Consider the following 20,283-nt stretch of genomic DNA (forward strand, 5'->3'; position numbering starts at 1 on the left):
AATCCAGAACAAAGGGGTTGGAGTGGGGGTGAGGGTCTCATTCTTCTCTTCCATGCATGGAATACTATCCTGGAATTCCTTCCTTTAACAATGAAATCTATAAGGAGAATAGACAGGGGAATGTGTGTGTTAATGTCCTAGCTTGGGGTCATATTTTCCCAGTGATGTGATAAACTTTAGTGCCAAAGAGAGAATGAATTTCAAAGAGTTCTTTGTCCCCTTTCCAGCTTTAGGAAAGAGGAGACCTTAATTCCTCTTTGCAGCTGTTTTTCCAGCAGTGATCAGATTAAATATTAGCTCGTCACCCCAACCCGCCCCCCACGAGCGTGTGCATTACAAAAACTGACTAATCTTTGAGCCTTGTATTAAGCAATGCAGAATATCTCCCAGCTTGGTTTGTGTTACATTTTTGACCTCTTTGGAGACTGCAGTTATAGGCTTGGTTACTCTCTCAGTCTCCATGCCTCAGTAAATAAAAGTAATATTCAGTCGGGCTGCATTTGCTCACTGGCTTATGCAGAAGTATAGCAACATTTCAAGCTTCACAAAAGAACCAGCATAAACCGTTCAGTGGAGGACAATGGAGCTCTGCAAAGATACATCTGTGAAAATGAATGACGGGCACAGAATTCCTGTGGTTGGATTTGGTACCTACGCCCCCGATACAGTGAGTAAACCTTTTATAGATTATTCCAGAGTAGGAAGTTTGTGTTTATTGTATGAAGTTTGGTGCTGTGCATGAAAATGAGCGACTGACAGCACTAAGATCTAGATAGTGAGGGTAGGCACTGTACAGTTTCCTCCACAGAGCTCTCCATCCCGGCATGCAGCACTTTCTGCAGTTCCAACAATGGGCCCCATGCAGCTCTGCAGTGCACTTCATCTCTGACTTGCCATCAGGTTAGCTGTTCCATTCATGGGCCCACAGCCTCTCTGCAACACACATCAGTCCTGACCTGCTGCTTGCTTTGCTATTCCAGTTTTTTCCTCATTTAACTGTCAATTGTTCTATACCGGGTAGTTTTTATACACTTGCTAAGGATTTCTATACTGCGATATTTGGAATCCAGCTATTTGTTCTCTATTGTGTTGTATCTTCTAAGTGCCTGTAAGTTCACAACTGCAGCTCCTATTGCTGTTTTGGGGAGTCCATTCCACACCTGAATTCCACATGCTGTGCTTAAAGGCATGTCTACACGACTTTCAGAGCTTTAATTTATGCTCCATTGTTTTTCACCCTCTTACTCTCTTGAGTAATTTTGTGTCATCCTCTCTGGGCCATTCAAAATGTTGTACACCTCAATCAGGACATGTGCCCTCAGCACTATCCTGTATTTCAGGAACATCCCTCCAACGATAATACTAAGCTGATGACAGGTGAGTGCCCCTTTTGAGTGAGGAGGGAGAAGAATTTGGTGATCTTATTTGTAACTTAATTACTGCTCAGAGTCTGCCAGCAGCATCTGTTATTTTTCTTCTCTCTCACTCTCTGATTGTGTAGCTATATGTAAATACATGTTCTGTGCCAGATAAACAATAAATGTGCTGACGCCATTCAAAACTGTATTTGCTTCATGGGGTAAGCAAACAAAGACTGACCATAAAAAGAATAGGGGACTTAGGTAATGGGATACAAAGCCTTTTATCTCTTTGTAACTCCCAGGTTCAGAGTCCACCCAAATTATTAGTGACTAAAAATCATGATATTGTACTTACGGCTCTCTCACCCATAGATCCCAAGCACTTTGCAATGGAAGGTAAGTATCACTATCCTAATTCTATACATGGGGAAACTGAAGAAAAGAACTTGCCCAAGGTCACCCGTCAAGACTGAAATCTTGAAATCAAATCAGCATGGGCAGGCTCTTGAGCCCATGCAAAATCCCTTTGATGTCACACTCACTCATGTACAGGTTACCATCTTTCAGTTTCCCAAAAAGAGGACACTGCCTCGGGAGTGGGGGAGCTGCAGGGGGGTACAGCTGGGGGGTGCTGGAGGGATATGTGTGTACTGTGGTGGGATATTTGGGGGGGGTGCTGGAGGGGTGTGTGTACTGGGAGCATAAGTGCTGGAACTAGGGGTACTGGCTTGAAGTGGTTTCCATCATATACAGGGTTACAGTTTTTCTCTCAGCATCCCCTCTATACAAATTGTTCCAGTACCCCTGTCTGCGAGGGGGTACTTGGGGTGTGTGGGAGGAGGGTTTTTGTGGGTGGCAGAGGGGTCTGTGTATTGGGAGTGGTATTTGAGGGGTGCTGGAGGTGGTGTGTGTACTGGAGGGGGTATTTGGGTGGGGCTCAAGGGGGCACCTGCGGCCTCACCTTGAGGTGGGGGGCATTGTTGTTCCCTGTCACGGTGGCAGGGCAGCTGGCATAGGTCCAGGACGTGGTGCCAGCCATCAGTCAGCACCTCCCTGCTTCTCCTCCTTCCCAGGTCTGGGAGTGGGGGCCTACGTGGGCAGAATCTGGCAGATGCAGCTGCAGAGGAGGGACCAATCAGGGAACAGAGACAGCTCTTTCTGAGCTTGCAACACCTGCTCCACAAAAATCCTGGACATTTTATCTTATTTGAAAAGTCCACCTAGCCAGGGGGCTGCGTGGGTCAAACCTTTTGCTCCTTACTCGATTGTTATTCAGTCCTTCAGGAAGAACTTTCATTGACTCAGATAAATAAGGACCTGAGACATGGATTCATTGTGCAGATTATCAGCATTCCAATGGTTTAACTTGTGATACTCTCTGATGAATCAAAGGTTACTGAAATCAGTGGAGGTTGTACTGGTGTAAATGAGGCCAGAACTTGCCCCCTCACTTTTAGGTGATTAGTGACTAAAAGTGTGGTTCTAGTTTGAAAAGGGACTCTGTAAAAATTACAGTGTGGTTCCATATTATTGTCTTTCAAGTGATTTCAGGATTAAATGTGGTCAATTTACAACTAAAAAATGTATTTTCTGACTGCTAGGGCTGTGAAATTGACATTCAACATGAGAGGCAAGCTGTGTTGTTTTCTTCTTATGTTTCATCATCAGTAAAAGGGTCGTGAAGGCCAAATTCTGGTCTCAGTGACACCTGTGCCATCCCATTATCTTTAATAGACTGGCCTGTAGAATTTAATGGGGATGAAAGTAATAAGATTTTTTAGCAATTAAATAGAGTTCTTTAAATGGTGTCTAAAAGCTTATTGAATGTAATAGAAATGTATCACTTTTCTGAAACATTTTTAAACCAATGTGAGACTTTATTAGAGAATTACATCTGTTCTATAGAATGTGTAGATTGGTTTAAAAATTCTGTAGAACTATGTCATTGTCTATTAAATTCTATAGGACTTTTCCATAACGGAAAATTTACTTTTTTCACTAACGTAAGCAGAGGTGAGTGTGAATACACACAGAGAAAGCGTCTGAGTAAGAAGGTGACATTTTTACACGGTCACTTTTCATACTGGAAGCACACTTTAAAATATCGTCCCTGAGCCAGACATGTTTGAGGCTTTTTGTCTTTCTGTTTTTAATTCATAGGTTCCAAAAAGTAAGTGTGAGGAGGCTGTAAAGGTGGCCATTGAAGTTGGCTACCGCCATATAGATGGAGCCTATTTCTATGAGAATGAGGAAGAGGTTGGGCGAGCCATTCGAGAGAAGATTGCAGATGGAACAGTCAAAAGAGAGGACATATTTTACACAGGAAAGGTAATTTTGTTCTAAATCCCATCGCTTGTTCTCTGCTTCTTTTTATGCTGCCTTTCGGCAGCAAGAAAACAGTGACTTTAGTGAAGGGGTTAGTACAAGTTGTAGCAGGCTGACAGGGGTTTGCCTGAAACACCCCTCTTGTTACCAGGTGCTAATCCCATGGGAAAAGTGTTAAATGCATTTAGTGCCAGCTGGAGCTTTAGCAGGCGTGGTGCCTATATACAGTTACCAGATAAAAACTACATTTTACTGAAGTTAAGGGAGAGTACGTGTTAGTAACCTAAGGGTAAAAGCATTAGAAGGGATGCTGTAATTATCCCCAAGCCAATCATTACAGACCAGGTGACAGAGATTTAAAGTTACACTTGAAAGAAATCCAAATATGTTAAGCTATGGAAGTACACAGGTTAGGCACCTAAACCATCTTAACTCTGATAACTGTAACTATGCGTGCAATAGCCGTATAATTAGGATTGGTGCGTTATTTGTGGTCCGAGACTGGATTAAATTGATTTTGAAAGACACATTAGTTGTTTCCAATTTCTACCCTCATGGTGCCCGTAGAGGACAGAGTTCCTGTATGAATGTTCACTTTTTCATGCTGCAGGGTATGATGATGCAACATTAATTAAATGTCGGGCACGCATAGACTTTGTATATTATTAAAATTAAAATTTGGATAAAATAATGCATAATATACTGTATATACCATGACATTTCATGCCTGAGATATAGCAGAATAAAGTTATTTGGGGAATCAGCCTTGTGAACATAGGATTCTGATGGCACTTATTCTCTTTTCACTCTTTACAGCTTTGGAGCACCTTTAACGCTCCTGTGATGGTCCAATCAGCCCTGAAAAAGTCACTGAAGAGCCTGCAGTTTGACTACATTGATCTCTATATTATTCATACACCCCTATCTTTAAAGGTAAAAAAAAAAGTTCTGTCTGAACACAGGAGAATCTCGTCCCCACAGTTCCCCTTTTGCTTTAAGACAGACCAAATGTTAACTGCTTGATTCAGAGACATTGCTGTAAGGAACAAAGGGCTTTACAATACCAAACAATTTCCCTATGTATATTTCTTCCAGATCAGATGTAAAATGGGCTTTCATTTATATTAGGGATGCAGAGGTAATCAAGGAAACTGATGGACTGAACATCCATCAGGTTTCAGAAAGAACTTTGCACTTAATAATAAAGGTTAAATGTGCTGTGAATATTGAGTTACTGACATGCCACAATAGCTTAATATATTTCCAGAATTTCTCCAGAAAGCAATTCACATCAAGTGTCATACCGAAGGGGAGGTTTATCTGATTATATTGTTTCTTTTGTTTTTAAGCCTGGAGATGATTTACTCCCAGAGGATGGAAATGGAAAATTGATTTTTGATAACGTAGACCTTTGTGCCACATGGGAGGTGGGTATCATGTACAAGTATAACATGAAAACACCTGTGCAAAACTGTCATGAAAACTTACCAGGCCAGGCACAAAATGAACTTACCCATGAGTGTATGAGAAAACAAAAAATCAGATCTCTATTTCAGGGCATAAGCTAAATTCTAAGAGGGGTTTAGGAAGAAACTTTTCCTGGAGGTGGGTTATTTCATAGCTGTTCATTGTGGATTTCTTTTATTTTCCTCTAAAGCAGCTGGTAGAGGTCACTCTTGGAACGGGACAAAATGGGCCACTGGTTTGCTCCAGTATGGTAGTTCCTATGATCCTACTCACCTGCAGAAAAATGTTACTCACCTGGGAGAATGGAAGCATGGAATATTGTAAAGCAGGGGCAGTCAGTAGGCGGGCCGTGGGCCAAAACTGGGCCGCTAGATGCTTTTGAACAGACCCTGGAATCATTTTATTTACTTACTATCATTGTTAACATTGCAGAGTGAAAAACGTTTCACTGGAGTCTGGACCTTGACTGTACCTTGACCAAGAAATTTTAACCTTGACAAAAAAATAATTGACCACCTCTTTTGTAAGGCTATGTTAAGATACAAGGCAGTTCTTTTATTAGTCCAGTAATGATGACTAAGGTGTGCTGAAGGGGTCCCTCCTGATGCTGTTTTTCTAAAAGAAACAAAGAGCTTCTCTAAACACAAATGTTACTGCTTATCTCCCTTCTGGGGGAAAGAAGCTATGCCAATATTAAGCACCCTTATATCAGTATAACAGCATCCACACCAGGGGGTTTACTAGTACAAATGTTTTGGTTAAAAAAAACCCCAAACCCTTAACTGAGATAGTTATACCTGGTACAAAAACCATGTGTAGACCAGGTCTAAAAATTACATGGTCTCAGGCTGCCATGGAAACCTCCTGGAGGAAAGAGGGGGAGGGGCAAGAAAGAAAATGGAAGAAGAATTAACCTTGATTTTCTTAGCTTTTTTCTTTACTATTTCATTGTATCTGTTTTGTTGCTGTAAAAGGGGGATGTACACCACCTATACATTAGGGAGTTCAATCCTCAGGCCCTTTTCCAGCTACTTTGCACTGCTCCGGCAAACCACCAGGCAAACCATAGTTCATCAAAACTCACGGTGTCGTCACGTGAGAGGCCTGGAACTAGAGCTAGGTAAATGACAGATCTTTCCATTTGGAAAATTCCAAAAAAAGGGGAAAAAATGGCTCAGGTTGAACTGAAGCTTTCCAGAGTTTTCTGTGAATTGAAAAAGTCCATTTTGATCTGTTCCGGAGCAGGGATTCTCCCTTGGCCTCCCACAACCCAGGTGAGTTCCCTAACCACTGGGCTAAACGTTCTAAAGGGGGTGGCTGCTAGAGTTAACACCTGGCTGGTATTTGGCCAACCTGGCCAGGTTTTTTTATGGATTTGCCAGTTGCCAGAAAAATCATTTAATCCGCCGGGTTTTTTTATGTGGGTCTAAAGATTTGCATTATCATCACAGTACACTGGGATATCTGATGTTAAAAGTTTCTGTGTCCAGCTAAAGATGCTTCAGTGTTCCCACTTGCACAGTTTAAGCGATAACAGATCAAAACTGTTGAAAGTACAACAGCTGCCTGCCCAGTGCCCACCAACACACAAGTGCACCGCGCATATGAGCGAGAGAGGGTTTCAGTCAAGCGAGCGTGAGGAGATGTACAATGTTATCAGTCTTATCTATATGTGTTATCTCTCTAGATATGATGAGTGGCTGTCGGGAGGAGTTGCAGAGCTGCCTTGTGGGGTGTGTGTGCTGGGGTTTTTTTGTTTCTAAGATGGTAACCCTAATGGCCGCACCACCATCATCTCAATTCCCTCTCCTCATCTGGCCATTTTGTGAATTGCCAAAACTATTCATCTCCAATTCTCGAATAGTTTTGGGTTAATTGAAATTACCTTTTTTGTCAAGTAAACTATTTGTCTGAAAAATGCCTCCCAGCTGTGTCCAGGACTGATGACGCAGGAGGGTTCTAGGTCAGAACTGAAATGCCCAGGTTTCCCAACTCTCACAGGTTTATTGTGAGTCTCATGATATTTGCTATTTTTCTTAAAACACAACTCCTGGAATGCTGCTGTTGTGTGCAAATCTCAGCTTTCATTTAAACAAAACAAGTATCTTTCTAGACCCCCATGAGTTTGGAGAGAAGCTTCTAAATGTGACTCAGGTAAACCCTAAAGGTTCAAGAACCAAAAGGTAAATAAAAAGAGCCCCTCCTTTTTTAAGTCTCATGGTTTTTTAACCAGTCTCATGATATTTTAGGGCCTGATTTGTGCTTTTTGAACACTTGGGGTTGGCAATACTGAGTGTACTCACAGATCTCTGTAGGGAAGTAATGCAATGACAGCAAAAAAACAAAGCAGTCTCTAGTCTGTGCTAGTAGGCGCCAGTCCCGCAAGCTGCATTGTGCAGACACTCGTGCTATGGGCAGCAGTGACAATGGACCTGACCATATGTTCTTTCCCAGGCCATGGAGGCATGTAAAGATGCAGGCTTGGTGAAGTCCATTGGAGTGTCCAACTTCAACCGCAGACAGCTGGAGATGATCCTGAACAAACCTGGACTCAAGTACAAACCTGTCTGCAACCAGGTAACACTCTGAGCTTCAGCTAAAATGAAGGCCCAGAAGGGTTCGTTGTGACTCCATAAAGAGAACTGGAAAACAAGAGTCATGCAGCAGAGCCTGGGAGAGAGAGAAGGGCTAGAGGACAACCCAAGCCAAGTGGGGCAAAGCCAGGTCACTCTGCACTTTGCTGTGCTTCTCCTTTCTCCTGGAAACACTGATTCAGATAGTAATGAAATTCCATAGAAATCAGACTGTATTTTAAGGGAAATTATGAGAAAATCTACTCCTGTCTTGGGGGCTTTCTTCTCTGGAAAACACTCTTGTTTTTAGCCAAGCTTCAATGAGGCTTCCAATATTAAGTGTGCTATTATATTTCAGCTGCTTAACTGCAGGCACGTTTCTTTTCGCCTACAACAGTACCCTTTTAAATATCGAGCTGCTTTGCAGGTGCAGTCAGGTATTTAGATTTCTCAGGACATGCAGTTACAGGCACCAATAAATATGCCTGCCTTTAACTACAGTCACCGCATTGGAGGCCATTTTGGACATGTAGGATAGAGATAATGGGGCGGGTTGTGTGACTGTCACTGTTTGTACAATCGGAAATCTCCATTTTTCTAATGCTTCAGGTTGAATGTCATCCTTACCTCAACCAAAGGAAATTGCTGGAGTTCTGCAAATCCAAAAATATTGTGCTGGTGGCTTTTAGTGCCTTGGGATCTCACAGAGAGGAGAGATGGTAAGGAAAGAAGCTGACTGTTGAGTCTCATTACTAAAAGAATGCATCTGATTTTCCACTACCTTCATCTTGTGTGGTCATTTACATGGGTGGAAAGTGGGCAAAGCATGCTAACAAATTGGCATGGCTGTGTTTTGCACCCATTTGGCACAGATATAAATGACCACACAAGGAGACAGGCAGTGGAGAATTTGGCCTAATATGTTTGCTAAATATCTGATGATAAATAAGTATTGCTTCCAACAGGCTCAGCTCTCACTGATCCCGAGATCAGAAACACTCACTCCGTGTCTGTATTCCCTTGCAGGGTGGATCAAAGTACTCCACTTCTGCTAGAGGATCCAGTACTGAACGCTCTGGCCAAAAAATACAGCCAAAGCCCAGCTCTAGTAGCCCTGCGCTACCAGCTGCAGCGTGGTGTCGTGGTCCTTGCCAAGAGCTTCACCAGAAAGCGTATTGAAGACAACTTCAAGGTAAAGAGGTGGAAAGGAGAAATACCATTAGAAACACTCACAAGTTTGAAAATAGTGGATGTAAAATACCACTTTTAGTTCCTGCCCTACATGGACATGGCCTCTCAAGTTGAGGACTGACAGCACCTCCATGCATATAGCCAAACTCCTTAGGACAGGGACTGTCATTTGCCCTGTGTTTGTACAGTCCCTCGCACAATTCAAGCCCAGGTTGGTTAAGGCCACTGGGTGCTACTGCAATATAAAGGTTGCATAGTTATAAAGGGACATTTCAGAGAGAGATTTGTTGGACAAAGGCCAAAGTGTTATCCTGTACATGTTTCTCATCCCCAAGTGAAGCTATCAGCAACTCAGGCAACACAAATTAATTCATGCAAAGAGGTTTTGTCTGGAATTTCTCTGCTAATCTAGAGCCAAATTCTGAGGTCTTTACTTAGTTTCTGTTCAGTTGTTCAGTTCAATTGTTACTCAGTCCTGACTTGGGCAAAACTCACATCGTCCTCAGGAAGTAACGATTGGGTGAGAACTTCAGTATCTGGCCTTTGATGCACACGCAGAGACTCTTCTAGCAGCAGTGTGCTGGGCCCATAACCCAGAGGGTAGTGCAGGGGTCAGCAACCTATGGCACGCGTGCCAAAGACAGCACGCGAGCCAATTTTTAACGGCACGCTGCTGTCTGCCTACCCCGGCAGACAGCAGCGTGCCATTAAAAATCCTGCCCTGCCCGGCCCACTCTTCTCCACCCTCCTCCCACCGCTCTCTCCTTGCAGGCAGGCAAGCTTCCCCCTCCCCCCGCCTCTTCCCCCAGCGTGCTGGGTTCCTGCCCCTCCTCCTCTTGATCAGCTGACGGCCCTTGCTATGGAGGGGAGAGGGAAAAGCGGAGCCACAGCGCGCTCTCTGCTCCGGGGACCTTGGGGAAGGGGGTGGAATTGGCATATCCTCTCCAGCCCCCTGCCGTGAGCCACTCAGGGCAGGGGGCTGGGAGCACCCCCACACACCCCAGCCCTCTGTCCTGACCCCGGCACCCCCCACACACCCCAGCCCTCTGCCCTAACCCCTGAACCCCCCCACACCCCAGCTCCGTGTCCTGACCCCTGAACCCTCCCACAACCCCAGCCCTGACTCCAGCACCCCCCACACATACCCAGTCCCCCCACACCCCATGCCCTGACTCTTGCACCCCCCACATCCCCATCCCCACTCTGAGCACCAAATGGGAGCTCCTGCACACACACACACACACCCCTCACATTCCCACCTGCACCCCTCACACCAAATGGAAGCTGCCCAGGTAAGCACTCCACACCCAAACCTCCTGCCCCAACCCTGAGCCCCCTCCCTCATTCTAGCTCCTGGCCAGACCCTGCACCCCAACCCCCAGCCTGCTCCTTCACCCCCAGCCCTGTGCTTAGCGCACTCCCACCCTCAGCTCAGTGCAGAGAGAGGAAGAGAATGGGTAGAACCAGGAAGAAGGTAGGTACGTACCCACTCTATGTGGACAGGGCCGGGACCTCAGACCAGCAGCGGGCTGAGAGGGGCCGGCAGCCAGGACCTGGCTGGCAGGAGCCCGCGGACAGAACCCCAGACTGGCAGTGGGCTGAGCGGCAGCAGGCTGAGCTGCTCAGCCCATTGCTGGTCTGGGGTCCTGGCAGCCGGCCCCACTCAGCCCACTGCCGGTCTGGGGTTCTGGCTGCCAGCCCCTTGCCAGCCAGGGTCCCGGCCACTGGCCCCGCTCAGCCCGCTGCCGGCCTAGGTGAACAGAACCCAAAGCCGGCAGTGGGCTGAGCAGGCCAGGGGAGTAAGATCAGTATTTTAATTTAATTTTAAATGAAGCTTCTTAAACATTTTGAAAACCTTGTTTACATACGACAACAGTTTAGTTATATAATATATAGACTTATAGAGAGAGACCTTCTAAAAAACGTTCAGATGTATTACTGGCACACAAAACCTTAAATGAAAGTGAATAAATGAAGACTCGGCACACCACTTCTAAAAGGTTGCCGACCCCTGGGTTAGTGGATTGAAATCATCCTCTACTAGGTTGCATTTGGGAGAGGGAATTGGTCCAGTAGCTGGGGCACTGGACTAGGCTGTGGAAGTTGTAGGTACCATTCCCTACTCTGCCATGGACTTCCTGTGTGACCTTCGGCAAGTCACTTACTCTCTCTCTCTCTCTGCCTGAGTGTTGTTTTCCATTACAAATGGGGATGATGATTGAGATGCTTCCCTACCTCCTAGTGGTGTTGTGAGTATAAACACAATAAAGATTGGGAAGTGCTTTGAAATCTACTGATGAAAAATGCTATATAAGAAATAGGTATTATTATTATTATTTATTATTATTTCAGTGACTGACACTCTCAATGACGAGCATGTTAGAACGAATGAAATCCCTTCCTGCTTTATGAAGGGCCAATTTGGTCCATCCCATAGGCAAATCTGATGATTAGCGTTTTTTTCTCTGATAGGTGTTTGACTTCCAGTTGACAGAGGAGGACATGAAAGCCATTGATAGCCTGAACCAAAACCTTCGCTATGACCTGTGTCCACAGTGAGTTGCAGTACTTGGGTTTTAAGAATTTTTAAGTGTGTAGAAATCAACTGTGGGCCATACAGCCGGACAAAAGACAGATTGTGCTAGTCTCGCAGCACTGTCAGGTTTGATACCTTCCTGCAGGTCCTGTAATGCAGCAGGCAGTGGAAATTTGGAATCTAAGACTCACCATCCGTTCTTTGCTCCCTAGACAGCACAGACTAGAAAGTTCTTGGAGTGGCTTTCAGTAATTGCTGTGGTCGGACGCTGAAAAGATCTCACTGGCAGGAAGCTCTTCCTGACAGTCAGACCTGTCTTCATCATCCTATTAATTCCGGTTTAATATCCTCTTATACGGATATTAAATAATCCTTGATGATTATCATAAGTGTTGCATAGTTTGCATAATGCAAATATGGATGCCACATCTTAACTGCTTGCAGTTTGCATGGGGATATTTCATGGAAATTAAACAGCTGTTATCTGCATTTTGTTTTTTAGATTTTTGGACCATCCTGAGTATCCATTTGCTGATGACTATTAAAGAGGATCCATTTGCAATTCCTGTGTTGTTAGCAACTAGTAATAATGCTCTATACTTAGGGCCAATTCTAGAGGGAAAATACCATTTATAACACTGTTGCCATCACCTTCTCTATTGTGTAATTTAACCTACACGGTAAGGAGATAAATCTCATCCTTACAATGACTTGCCTTCTTGCTTTTGATAATGCTGAGCAGGAAAAGGGGTATTTTGAATATAGTTATCAGTTCCTGCCCCTGATCTTTCATAAATATTTTGTCTTCATTCTGAGCTGCTAGAACTTAATCCCTTGGAATGAACCGTGCCTCCTGAAAATCTCAGCCAAGCTAGTATGTAAAAACTTAGTGACTAACCAAATATTAGGTGGTGGTATAGCCTTGTTAATTCCAGGATTTTAAGTAGACAAGGTGGGTGAGGTATTATCTTTTATTGGATCAGTTTCTGTAAGTCAATGAGACAAGCTTTTGAGTTACACATAGCCTATGCAACCTGAAGGAGAGCTCTGTGTAAGCTCAAAAGCTTGTCTCTTTCACCAACAGAAGTTGGCCCTATAAAAGATATTACCTCACCCCCCCTTGTCTCTCAAACATCAGGAACTCATTTGTGGCTCAGTCCTGGAGCACTCCCATGGGAGTGGAGGATGCTCAGGTTTGGTGTCAGCTAGCATCTCACTGAACTCATCAGACACAAATTTTCACTTAACACAATCCTCTGCCCTCACAACAAAGATGTCCCAGTATCTGTCAAACTAAATGAAGAGGAAATAGAAGCTCTGAGCTCCATTTAGAGACATGTTTAGCATATTTCATTTGACTCCATCATAGTAATAAAAGCTCTCACTACACCCATTTCTTTTGCTTTTCCTCCATTTCTTTTATATGCTGACAAGAAGGGGCTTGGTCACACTGGGTTTATAGCAATCTGCAATTCTCTGGGAAGCAGGTGGCTGGCTCTGCTGCCCTCTGGTGGCTACCAGGAAAGTCTGACATAGGAAACAGGTTTCAGAGTGGTAGCTGTGTTAGTCTGTATCAGCAAAAACAACGAGGAGTCCTTGTGGCACCTTAGAGACTAACAAAACTATTTGAGCATAAGCTTTCGTGGGCTAAAACCCACTTCATCAGATGCATGGAGTGGAAAATACAGTAGCAGGTATATATACACAGTACATGAAAAGATGGGAGTTGCCTTTCCAAGTGAGGGGTCAGTGATAACGAGACAATTCAATTAAAGTGGAAGTAGGCTATTCTCAATATTAGAATACCAAGGGAGAAAAAATCACTTTTGTAGTGGTAATGAGGGTGGCCCATTTCAAACAGTAGACAAGAAGGTGTGAGTAACAGTAGGAGGAAATTAGTATGGGGACATTGGTTTTTGTAATGACCCATCCACTCCCAGTCTTTATTCAGGCTTAATTTGATGGTGTCCAGTTTGCAAATTAATTCCAGTTCTGCAGTTTCTGACTGGGGTCTGTTTTTGAAGTTTTTTTGTTGAAGAATTGCCACTTTTAAGTCTGTTATTGAGGGACCAGGGAAACTGAAGTGTTCTCCTACTGGTTTTTGAACGTTATAATTCCTGATGTCAGATTTGTGTCCATTTTTATTTTTGCATAGAGACTGTCCGGTTTGGCCAATGTACATGACAGAGGGGCATTGCTGGCACATGATGGCATATATCACATTGGTGGATGTATGTACTGTGTATATATACCTGCTACTGTATTTTCCACTCCATGCATCTGATGAAGTGGGTTTTAGTCCACAAAAGTTTATGCCCAAATAAATTTGTTAGTCTCTAAGGTGCCACAAGGACTCCTCCTTGTTTTTGCTGACATAGGAAAGTGGACTTAAAAGATAAGAAGTAAAGTGAGGGACAGGCACCTGTCCTCTACATACAGACTTCTGCCCTGTTAAGATGGAAATTAGTTTTGCTGTGAAGAGATGAAATCCCTGAGGTCTTACACGCTTCATGTCTTTAATGAGAGGAGTTTCTTTGATTTTGTTCCTAATTCTGTAGAACTATGTTTTGTGAGACTGATGTATTCATGTGTTAATGCAGCATTCAGGATGGGATTTTAATCACAAGTCAAATGTTTTGTAGTCAGAGATGCCACCACAATTCCAGGCTTCTTAGCCTATGCATCATAATATGGCCTTTCAATATATAATAACACAATATATTTGCAGTCCAGTAACACAAAATACTAAATCTGTGCATCCACAGTGATGGACAGTGGCACTGGCTTTGCATTGCATTATGTACCCCATAGTACATCCAAGTGCTCAGCATGAGAATGTAAAGAAAACCTTACTGCTGTGGGGAAAATACTGAATTTCTAAACTTCTGCCCAGTTTCAATTGCACCATTAACATGGCTTTGTGGGTAATTGCCCTCCACACAGAAAAAATACTGGGCTTCATTCTCCATTTACTCACAGCAGTGTAAGAAAGGGGTATCTCCATTGAAGCCAAAGGAGTTGTGCTGGTGTGAAAATCATGTAAGTGAAAGGAATTGGGCCCAGTATCTTAACATTCTAATTCCACAGTGAATTGACCACAGCTGTGTGTGTTCCATACACATATGAAACTGGTGGTGGTAAACTGGGGGGGAGTTAACAGCAGAGTTTTGTTAAGTGATCTAGATATATCCCCAAATACCAGGCCATGGAAGGAAATGAGGGCAGCTCAGTTGCTCTGGGAGTGGAGAAGAGACTGCTTGATTCAGGTGGAAGTGTGTGTCGGGGCAGGTGGCCAGAAGCGAAGAAACGGTTGTCAGTGAGAGGCGGGGGCGGGGTGTAAAGGAAGTTGGGGAGAAGGGCAAACATTTAGTTAAACCAGGCCCAAGTTATGCTTGACCTGCCTCTGATTCATAGTCCATCACAGCAGAGAATACCCTTTAACAGAATCCAAGCAGTAAGTTGTCAACTGTTATTAATATTAGTATATTACTATAATATTAATATAATACAAGTTTCAAATAAAATGCAGTAGAACAGAATAAAATAGATTGCCCATACAATGGTGTAATTACCTGCTAATTAACTATAATCAGTCTCTCAGTTACACTCTCGCGCTTTCACCTCCCCTTTCCCCATCCTGAAAGCCCACTTAAAATCTACATAAGAAAAAAAAATCTGACTTATGGGCATGATCTTGGGAATTTCATCATGATAACAATAAAGACAGAACACACACAGCTTGTGTCACTATTCAGTCAGCACTACATTTATTCTTATCAGATATGACGTGAACGCCAGTGCAGATATTCCAGGATGATCTAGTCTAGGTACAGAAAGCAGTCTCTGCAGCACTGCCCAATGTCACTGTCTTGTTCCCAGGACTAGCTGCACATGAGCACTTTAAAATGTGGTCCTAATCAAAAATTATATCTTTCTCTACCGATAAAACGTGAAAGCTCGTGTACCTGATGATGAGACTTTATAAATATGTGTACTTCTGATTTTTACTTGTCACTGATGTCCAATCCGCTTCCTTCCTAATTCCCAAGTCCTCCCTCTAACTGCATGACGCTGACATTGGAGCCAATGTGCAAGCTGAACCAAGGGCACAAGGAGGTCATGAATATGTGGCACAGTATAAAGATTTTTTCTGCTGATTAAGATGATTTTCATTTTCTTCATAGACCCACTCCCTCTTGTGCAGCCTAGAAGGCAGGAGGAAGCGTGGTTGAGAGGCAGTCTGCAGAGCACAGTGATGGGCAGCAGCAGGCATGAGTGAGAATGACAATTTCTGTGCAGCAGCCACCAGAAAAAGACAATGGCAATTGGTGGGGGCGGGCAGAGGCAACGCTTGGGGGGGGCAGCACACAGCCCCCCCATATTTCTTGGACCCTCTCTCACTGGGACACCCAGCAGCAAGAGGCAGTAGCTCCCCCTGGCTGTGTGTCTGTGCAGTGTGGAAAGGGAGGATGCATCAGGGCATCTGGCTGAGCTCTCCCCTTCTCACCCACACACACCTGCCCCGCTACATGGGACTGCTTCTCCTTCCCTGCTGCTGGAGACCCAGTGCTTCCCGCTGCCTGCTTTGCAGACCACCCACTGAGGTGAATCGGGGGCATCTTCGAGATCAGGAAGAGGAGCTGCAACATGGTGGTGATGTGGTGCTCAGCACCAGGCAGCTAAGATGGAGCTCCCTCCAGCCCGAGAACCCCAGTGGAGAGTGGGAAAGAGGGAGCAGACCTGCTGCTGCTTCAATGCATCCGCAACAGCAGCTTGCTGCTGCTGGGGGTGCACTGAAGCAGCAGCAGCCTCCAAGGTGCATATCAACGGGAAGGCGATTTGGGGGTGTCATCATTTCCCCCACCCCCAACAAAAAGTGACTGACAATTCTCCAACTTCTTGTTAAGTGAGGTGATCCAGCCCTAACCACCATCCCACCGTGACACCACCCACCCTGATGGCGCATGGGGGACTGTGCATCCCAACTGCGTTGCTCCTTTTGTTGGTCTTGATTTGAACACTTACTAAATTGATTGAGGATTGTTCAGGCAGGGAGGGATGCCTGCAAGTTCTGTGGGCAGCACAGGGCAGAGAGCAGGAGGAGGAAGATGGTTGCTCTTCTCTGTTGTCTACTTACATATCAAATTCCAGGAGGTGGAGGCAGAGGCAACACGGGGGCGGTCTCGTGCCCCCACAGAACCTTCCCATTTCCCCATACACACACTATACACAGTGATGTGTCGCCGCTGAGCTGAGTTCAGGTCTCCCACTCTGCCGTACTGATGGATTTGTAGATGTTCTTCTTGGAGCAGGGCTGTCAGATTCCATAAATAGGATGGGGCCTGCGTAGAGCCCCCAAGTCCCTGAAGCAGGCCTGGATGAGGCTACTGGGGATTCTTTCTCATGTACACCAGGAGATAGGCAGTTTCACCCCTAGCAGAAGAAAAGAGCAAAACAAATGTATGCATGAGGCAGGCTGCAGTTAGACACGCTCCGCAAAGTTAGCTTTTTTTCAGTTGTCCTACCACAGGGTCAGGTGACCTCATCCTTCCTTTTGGACTCCAGATAGCACTGTAATTGTGACTGAGTAAAGGTGCTATATTGGCAGCATGGATTCTTTCTACGTTTCACTCTCTTATGATTTATCAGTGCAGAGGGAGGAGTGAGAGAGACCCTGACTATAACACCCTCAAGTGTTTAGCACCTCGCTCTCTTTAGAGACTGGGAGGCAATGGGGGGTGAACAATGAAAGATCGCTTTTGCTCACACACTTGTGACTGTACAGTATTGCTACAACGAGGTAATAGTGTATTACCATGGCCATGTGAGAAGTTGTCTCCTTCCCCCAAGTTTATTCCAGACAAACACAATTGGAATTGTTTTCGTACCACCACTAACCCCATTCCTTACCCCAGAGCACCATCAGATAAATGAAAATACACCCCCTTACCAGTTGAAATGTGAATTTCCATAGGTACATTTGACATCATCCCACGATACCTGCAGTGAATCAAACAAGAGAGCGCTGGTAAGAACTCTTTTGAGTGGTGGTTAGACGCAGTATAGACTCTCAGACTTTAAGGTCAGACAGGACCATTGTGATCATCTAGACTGACCTCCTGCAGAGTTAGGGTCAGAGGTCACAGAATCTCACCCTCCCACTCCTGTAATAGACCCATAACCAGTGATGAGCTGCCAAAATCTTAACAACCGGTTCCCTATAAAAAGTTCTGATTTAAGGGATGTGCCCCAGTATGTATTTTTTGTACCAACAGGGTTACCATACGTCTGTATCTTCCCGGGAGGAATTTTTAAATTTTAAAAATTCCTCCGGGATGCTGATTTAAGAACCAAAAAGCCTGACCTGTCCGGGAAAATAGGGATGTATGTTAACCCTGCCTAAAGTTCTTTTTTAAAAAGATAGGCCTGAATGAGAAATGAGGTCCCTTTCACGTGTGGGTCCCCGCCACTCCCTGAGGGTGTGCTAGGGTGACCAGATGTCCCGATTTTATAGGGACAGTCCTGGTTTTGGGGTCTTTTTCTTATATAGGCTCCTATTACCCCCCACCCCCTGTCCTGATTTTCCACACTTGCTGTCTGGTCACCCTAGGGTGTGCACATGTGTGGGTCCCAGCTGCTCCCTGCCCCCCTCATTGAAGCAGGTGTGCAGGGTTACTGCCCTGGGAACTGCAGGGCACCAGTGGACGTGGGGCCAGCTGCAGATAGGGGCGTGAGGCAGGGCTAGCTGGAGGCAAGGGGATGCAGGGCTGGCTGCGGTCAGGGTAGGGGGTGCGGAGCTGGCTGGAGACAGGAGGGGGCAGGGTTGGCTGGAGGCAAGGGGGTGTGGGGCTGGCTGGAGACAGGGCAGGGTCTGAGTGGAGACAGGGGCTGGCTGCGGGCAGGGCAGGGGGTGCAGCAGAGGCTGGCTGGGGGTTAGGGTGGCTGGAGACAGGGGCTGGCTGCGGGCTGGGCAGGGGGTGTGGCAGGGGCTGGCTGCGGGCAGGGTAGAGGGTGCAGGGTTGGCTGGATCCAGGGGCTGGCTGCGGGCAGGGCAGGGGGTGCGTGCAGCAGGGGCTGGCTGCGGGCAGGGCATGGGGTGCGGAAGGGGCTGGTGCGGGCAGGGCAGGGGGGTGCGCCAGGGGCTGGCTGCAGGCAGGGGGTGCAGCAGGGGCTGGCTGCAGGCAGGGCAGGGGGTGTGTGCAGCAGGGGCTGGCTGCAGGCAGGGGGTGCGGGGGTGGCTGGAGACAAGGGCCGGCTGCGGGCAGGGCAGAGGGTGCGGCAGGGGCTGGCTGGAGGCAGGGGGTGCGGGGGTGGCTGGAGGCAGGGCAGAGGGTGCGGGGGTGGCTGGAGACAAGGGCTGGCTGCGGGCAGGGCAGGGGGTGCAGCAGGGGCTGGCTGCAGGCAGGGGGTGCAGGGGTGGCTGGAGACAGGGGCTGCCTGCGGGAAGGGCAGGGGGTGCGGCAGGGGCTGGCTGCAGGCAGGGGGTGCAGGGGTGGCTGGAGACAAGGGCCGGCTGCGGGCAGGGCAGGGGGTGCAGCAGGGGCTGGCTGCAGGCAGGGGGTGCGGGGGTGGCTGGAGACAGGGGCTGCCTGCGGGAAGGGCAGGGGGTGCGGCAGGGGCTGGCTGCAGGCAGGGGGTGCAGGGGTGGCTGGAGACAAGGGCCGGCTGCGGGCAGGGCAGGGGGTGCAGCAGGGGCTGGCTGCAGGCAGGGGGTGCGGGGGTGGCTGGAGACAAGGGCCGGCTGCGGTCAGGGCAGGGGGTGCGGCAGGGGCTGGCTGCAGGCAGGGGGTGCGGGGGTGGCTGGAGACAAGGGCTGGCTGCGGGCAGGGCAGGGGGTGCAGCAGGGGCTGGCTGCAGGCAGGGGGTGCAGGGGTGGCTGGAGACAGGGGCTGCCTGCGGGAAGGGCAGGGGGTGCGGCTGGGGCTGGCTGCAGGCAGGGGGTGCGGGGGTGGCTGGAGACAGGGGCTGCCTGCGGGAAGGGCAGGGGGTGCGGCAGGGGCTGGCTGCAGGCAGGGGGTGCGGGGGTGGCTGGAGACAAGGGCCGGCTGCGGGCAGGGCAGGGGGTGCGGCTGGGGCTGGCTGCAGGCAGGGGGTGCGGGGGTGGCTGGAGGCAGGGCAGAGGGTGCGGGGGTGGCTGGAGACAAGGGCTGGCTGCGGGCAGGGCAGGGGGTGCAGCAGGGGCTGGCTGCAGGCAGGGGGTGCAGGGGTGGCTGGAGACAGGGGCTGCCTGCGGGAAGGGCAGGGGGTGCGGCAGGGGCTGGCTGCGGGCAGGGCAGGGGGTGCGGCTGGGGCTGGCTGCAGGCAGGGGGTGCGGGGGTGGCTGGAGACAGGGGCTGCCTGCGGGAAGGGCAGGGGGTGCGGCAGGGGCTGGCTGCAGGCAGGGGGTGCGGGGGTGGCTGGAGACAAGGGCCGGCTGCGGGCAGGGCAGGGGGTGCGGCTGGGGCTGGCTGCAGGCAGGGGGTGCGGGGGTGGCTGGAGGCAGGGCAGGGGGTGGCTGGAGACGGGGGCTGGCTGGAGGCAGGGCAGGGGGTGCGGCAGGGGCTGGCTGCGGGCAGGATGGTGGGTACTCATGGGGAGAGCAGCTGGACGCAGCCCAGGCCCAGCAAAGCAGCCGGGGACCCACCAGGCGGCATTGGGAGCCCCAGGGCCAGAGGAGCAGCAGCAGCGCCAGGGCTCATGCCCAGGGCCAGGCGGCAGCTCACACGGCTCCCGCAGCGCAGCGCCCCCGGTGGCCGGAGGAGGATTTACATCACTTCCCGGCCGGAGCCCATCAAAGCCTCAGCGTCCCCTGCAGGGAAGCGGGTTAACAACCAGTTCTAAAACTGCTTAA

General features: G+C 47.9%; 2 protein-coding genes across 6 annotated transcripts in view; one reads left to right on the forward strand and one right to left on the reverse strand.

Annotated features, from left to right (window-relative positions):
• LOC102943008 (prostaglandin-E(2) 9-reductase) lies at positions 1-12,846 on the forward strand. Of its 2 annotated transcripts, XM_027832961.3 has the most exons (10): positions 360-667; positions 3,522-3,689; positions 4,503-4,619; positions 5,036-5,113; positions 7,608-7,730; positions 8,336-8,445; positions 8,753-8,918; positions 11,390-11,472; positions 11,956-11,973; positions 12,727-12,846. In XM_027832961.3, the coding sequence occupies exons 1-10, from the start codon at positions 581-583 to the stop codon at positions 12,752-12,754; spliced, it is 978 nt and encodes a 325-aa protein (XP_027688762.2). In that variant the 5' UTR covers positions 360-580; the 3' UTR covers positions 12,755-12,846. The 2 variants fall into 2 exon arrangements, with proteins under 2 accessions (XP_037733353.1, XP_027688762.2); XM_037877425.2 differs by having other exon boundaries at positions 1-667; positions 11,956-12,846.
• A 2,053-nt stretch (positions 12,847-14,899) lies between these two features.
• The window catches only part of USP18 (ubiquitin specific peptidase 18), a 28,465-nt gene continuing 23,081 nt past the window's right edge, over positions 14,900-20,283 (reverse strand). For all 4 annotated transcript variants that reach the window (XM_043539884.1, XM_037877444.2, XM_043539872.1 and 1 more), the window contains 2 exons: positions 17,404-17,453; positions 14,900-16,886 (listed from right to left, as the gene is read on the reverse strand). In XM_043539884.1, the coding sequence (XP_043395819.1) occupies positions 16,838-16,886; positions 17,404-17,453 (99 nt within the window). In that variant the 3' untranslated portion in view covers positions 14,900-16,837. The remainder of the gene's footprint in view (positions 16,887-17,403; positions 17,454-20,283) is intronic.

Source organism: Chelonia mydas, chromosome 1, assembly GCF_015237465.2.
Source record: "Chelonia mydas isolate rCheMyd1 chromosome 1, rCheMyd1.pri.v2, whole genome shotgun sequence".
NCBI lineage: Eukaryota > Metazoa > Chordata > Testudines > Cheloniidae > Chelonia > Chelonia mydas.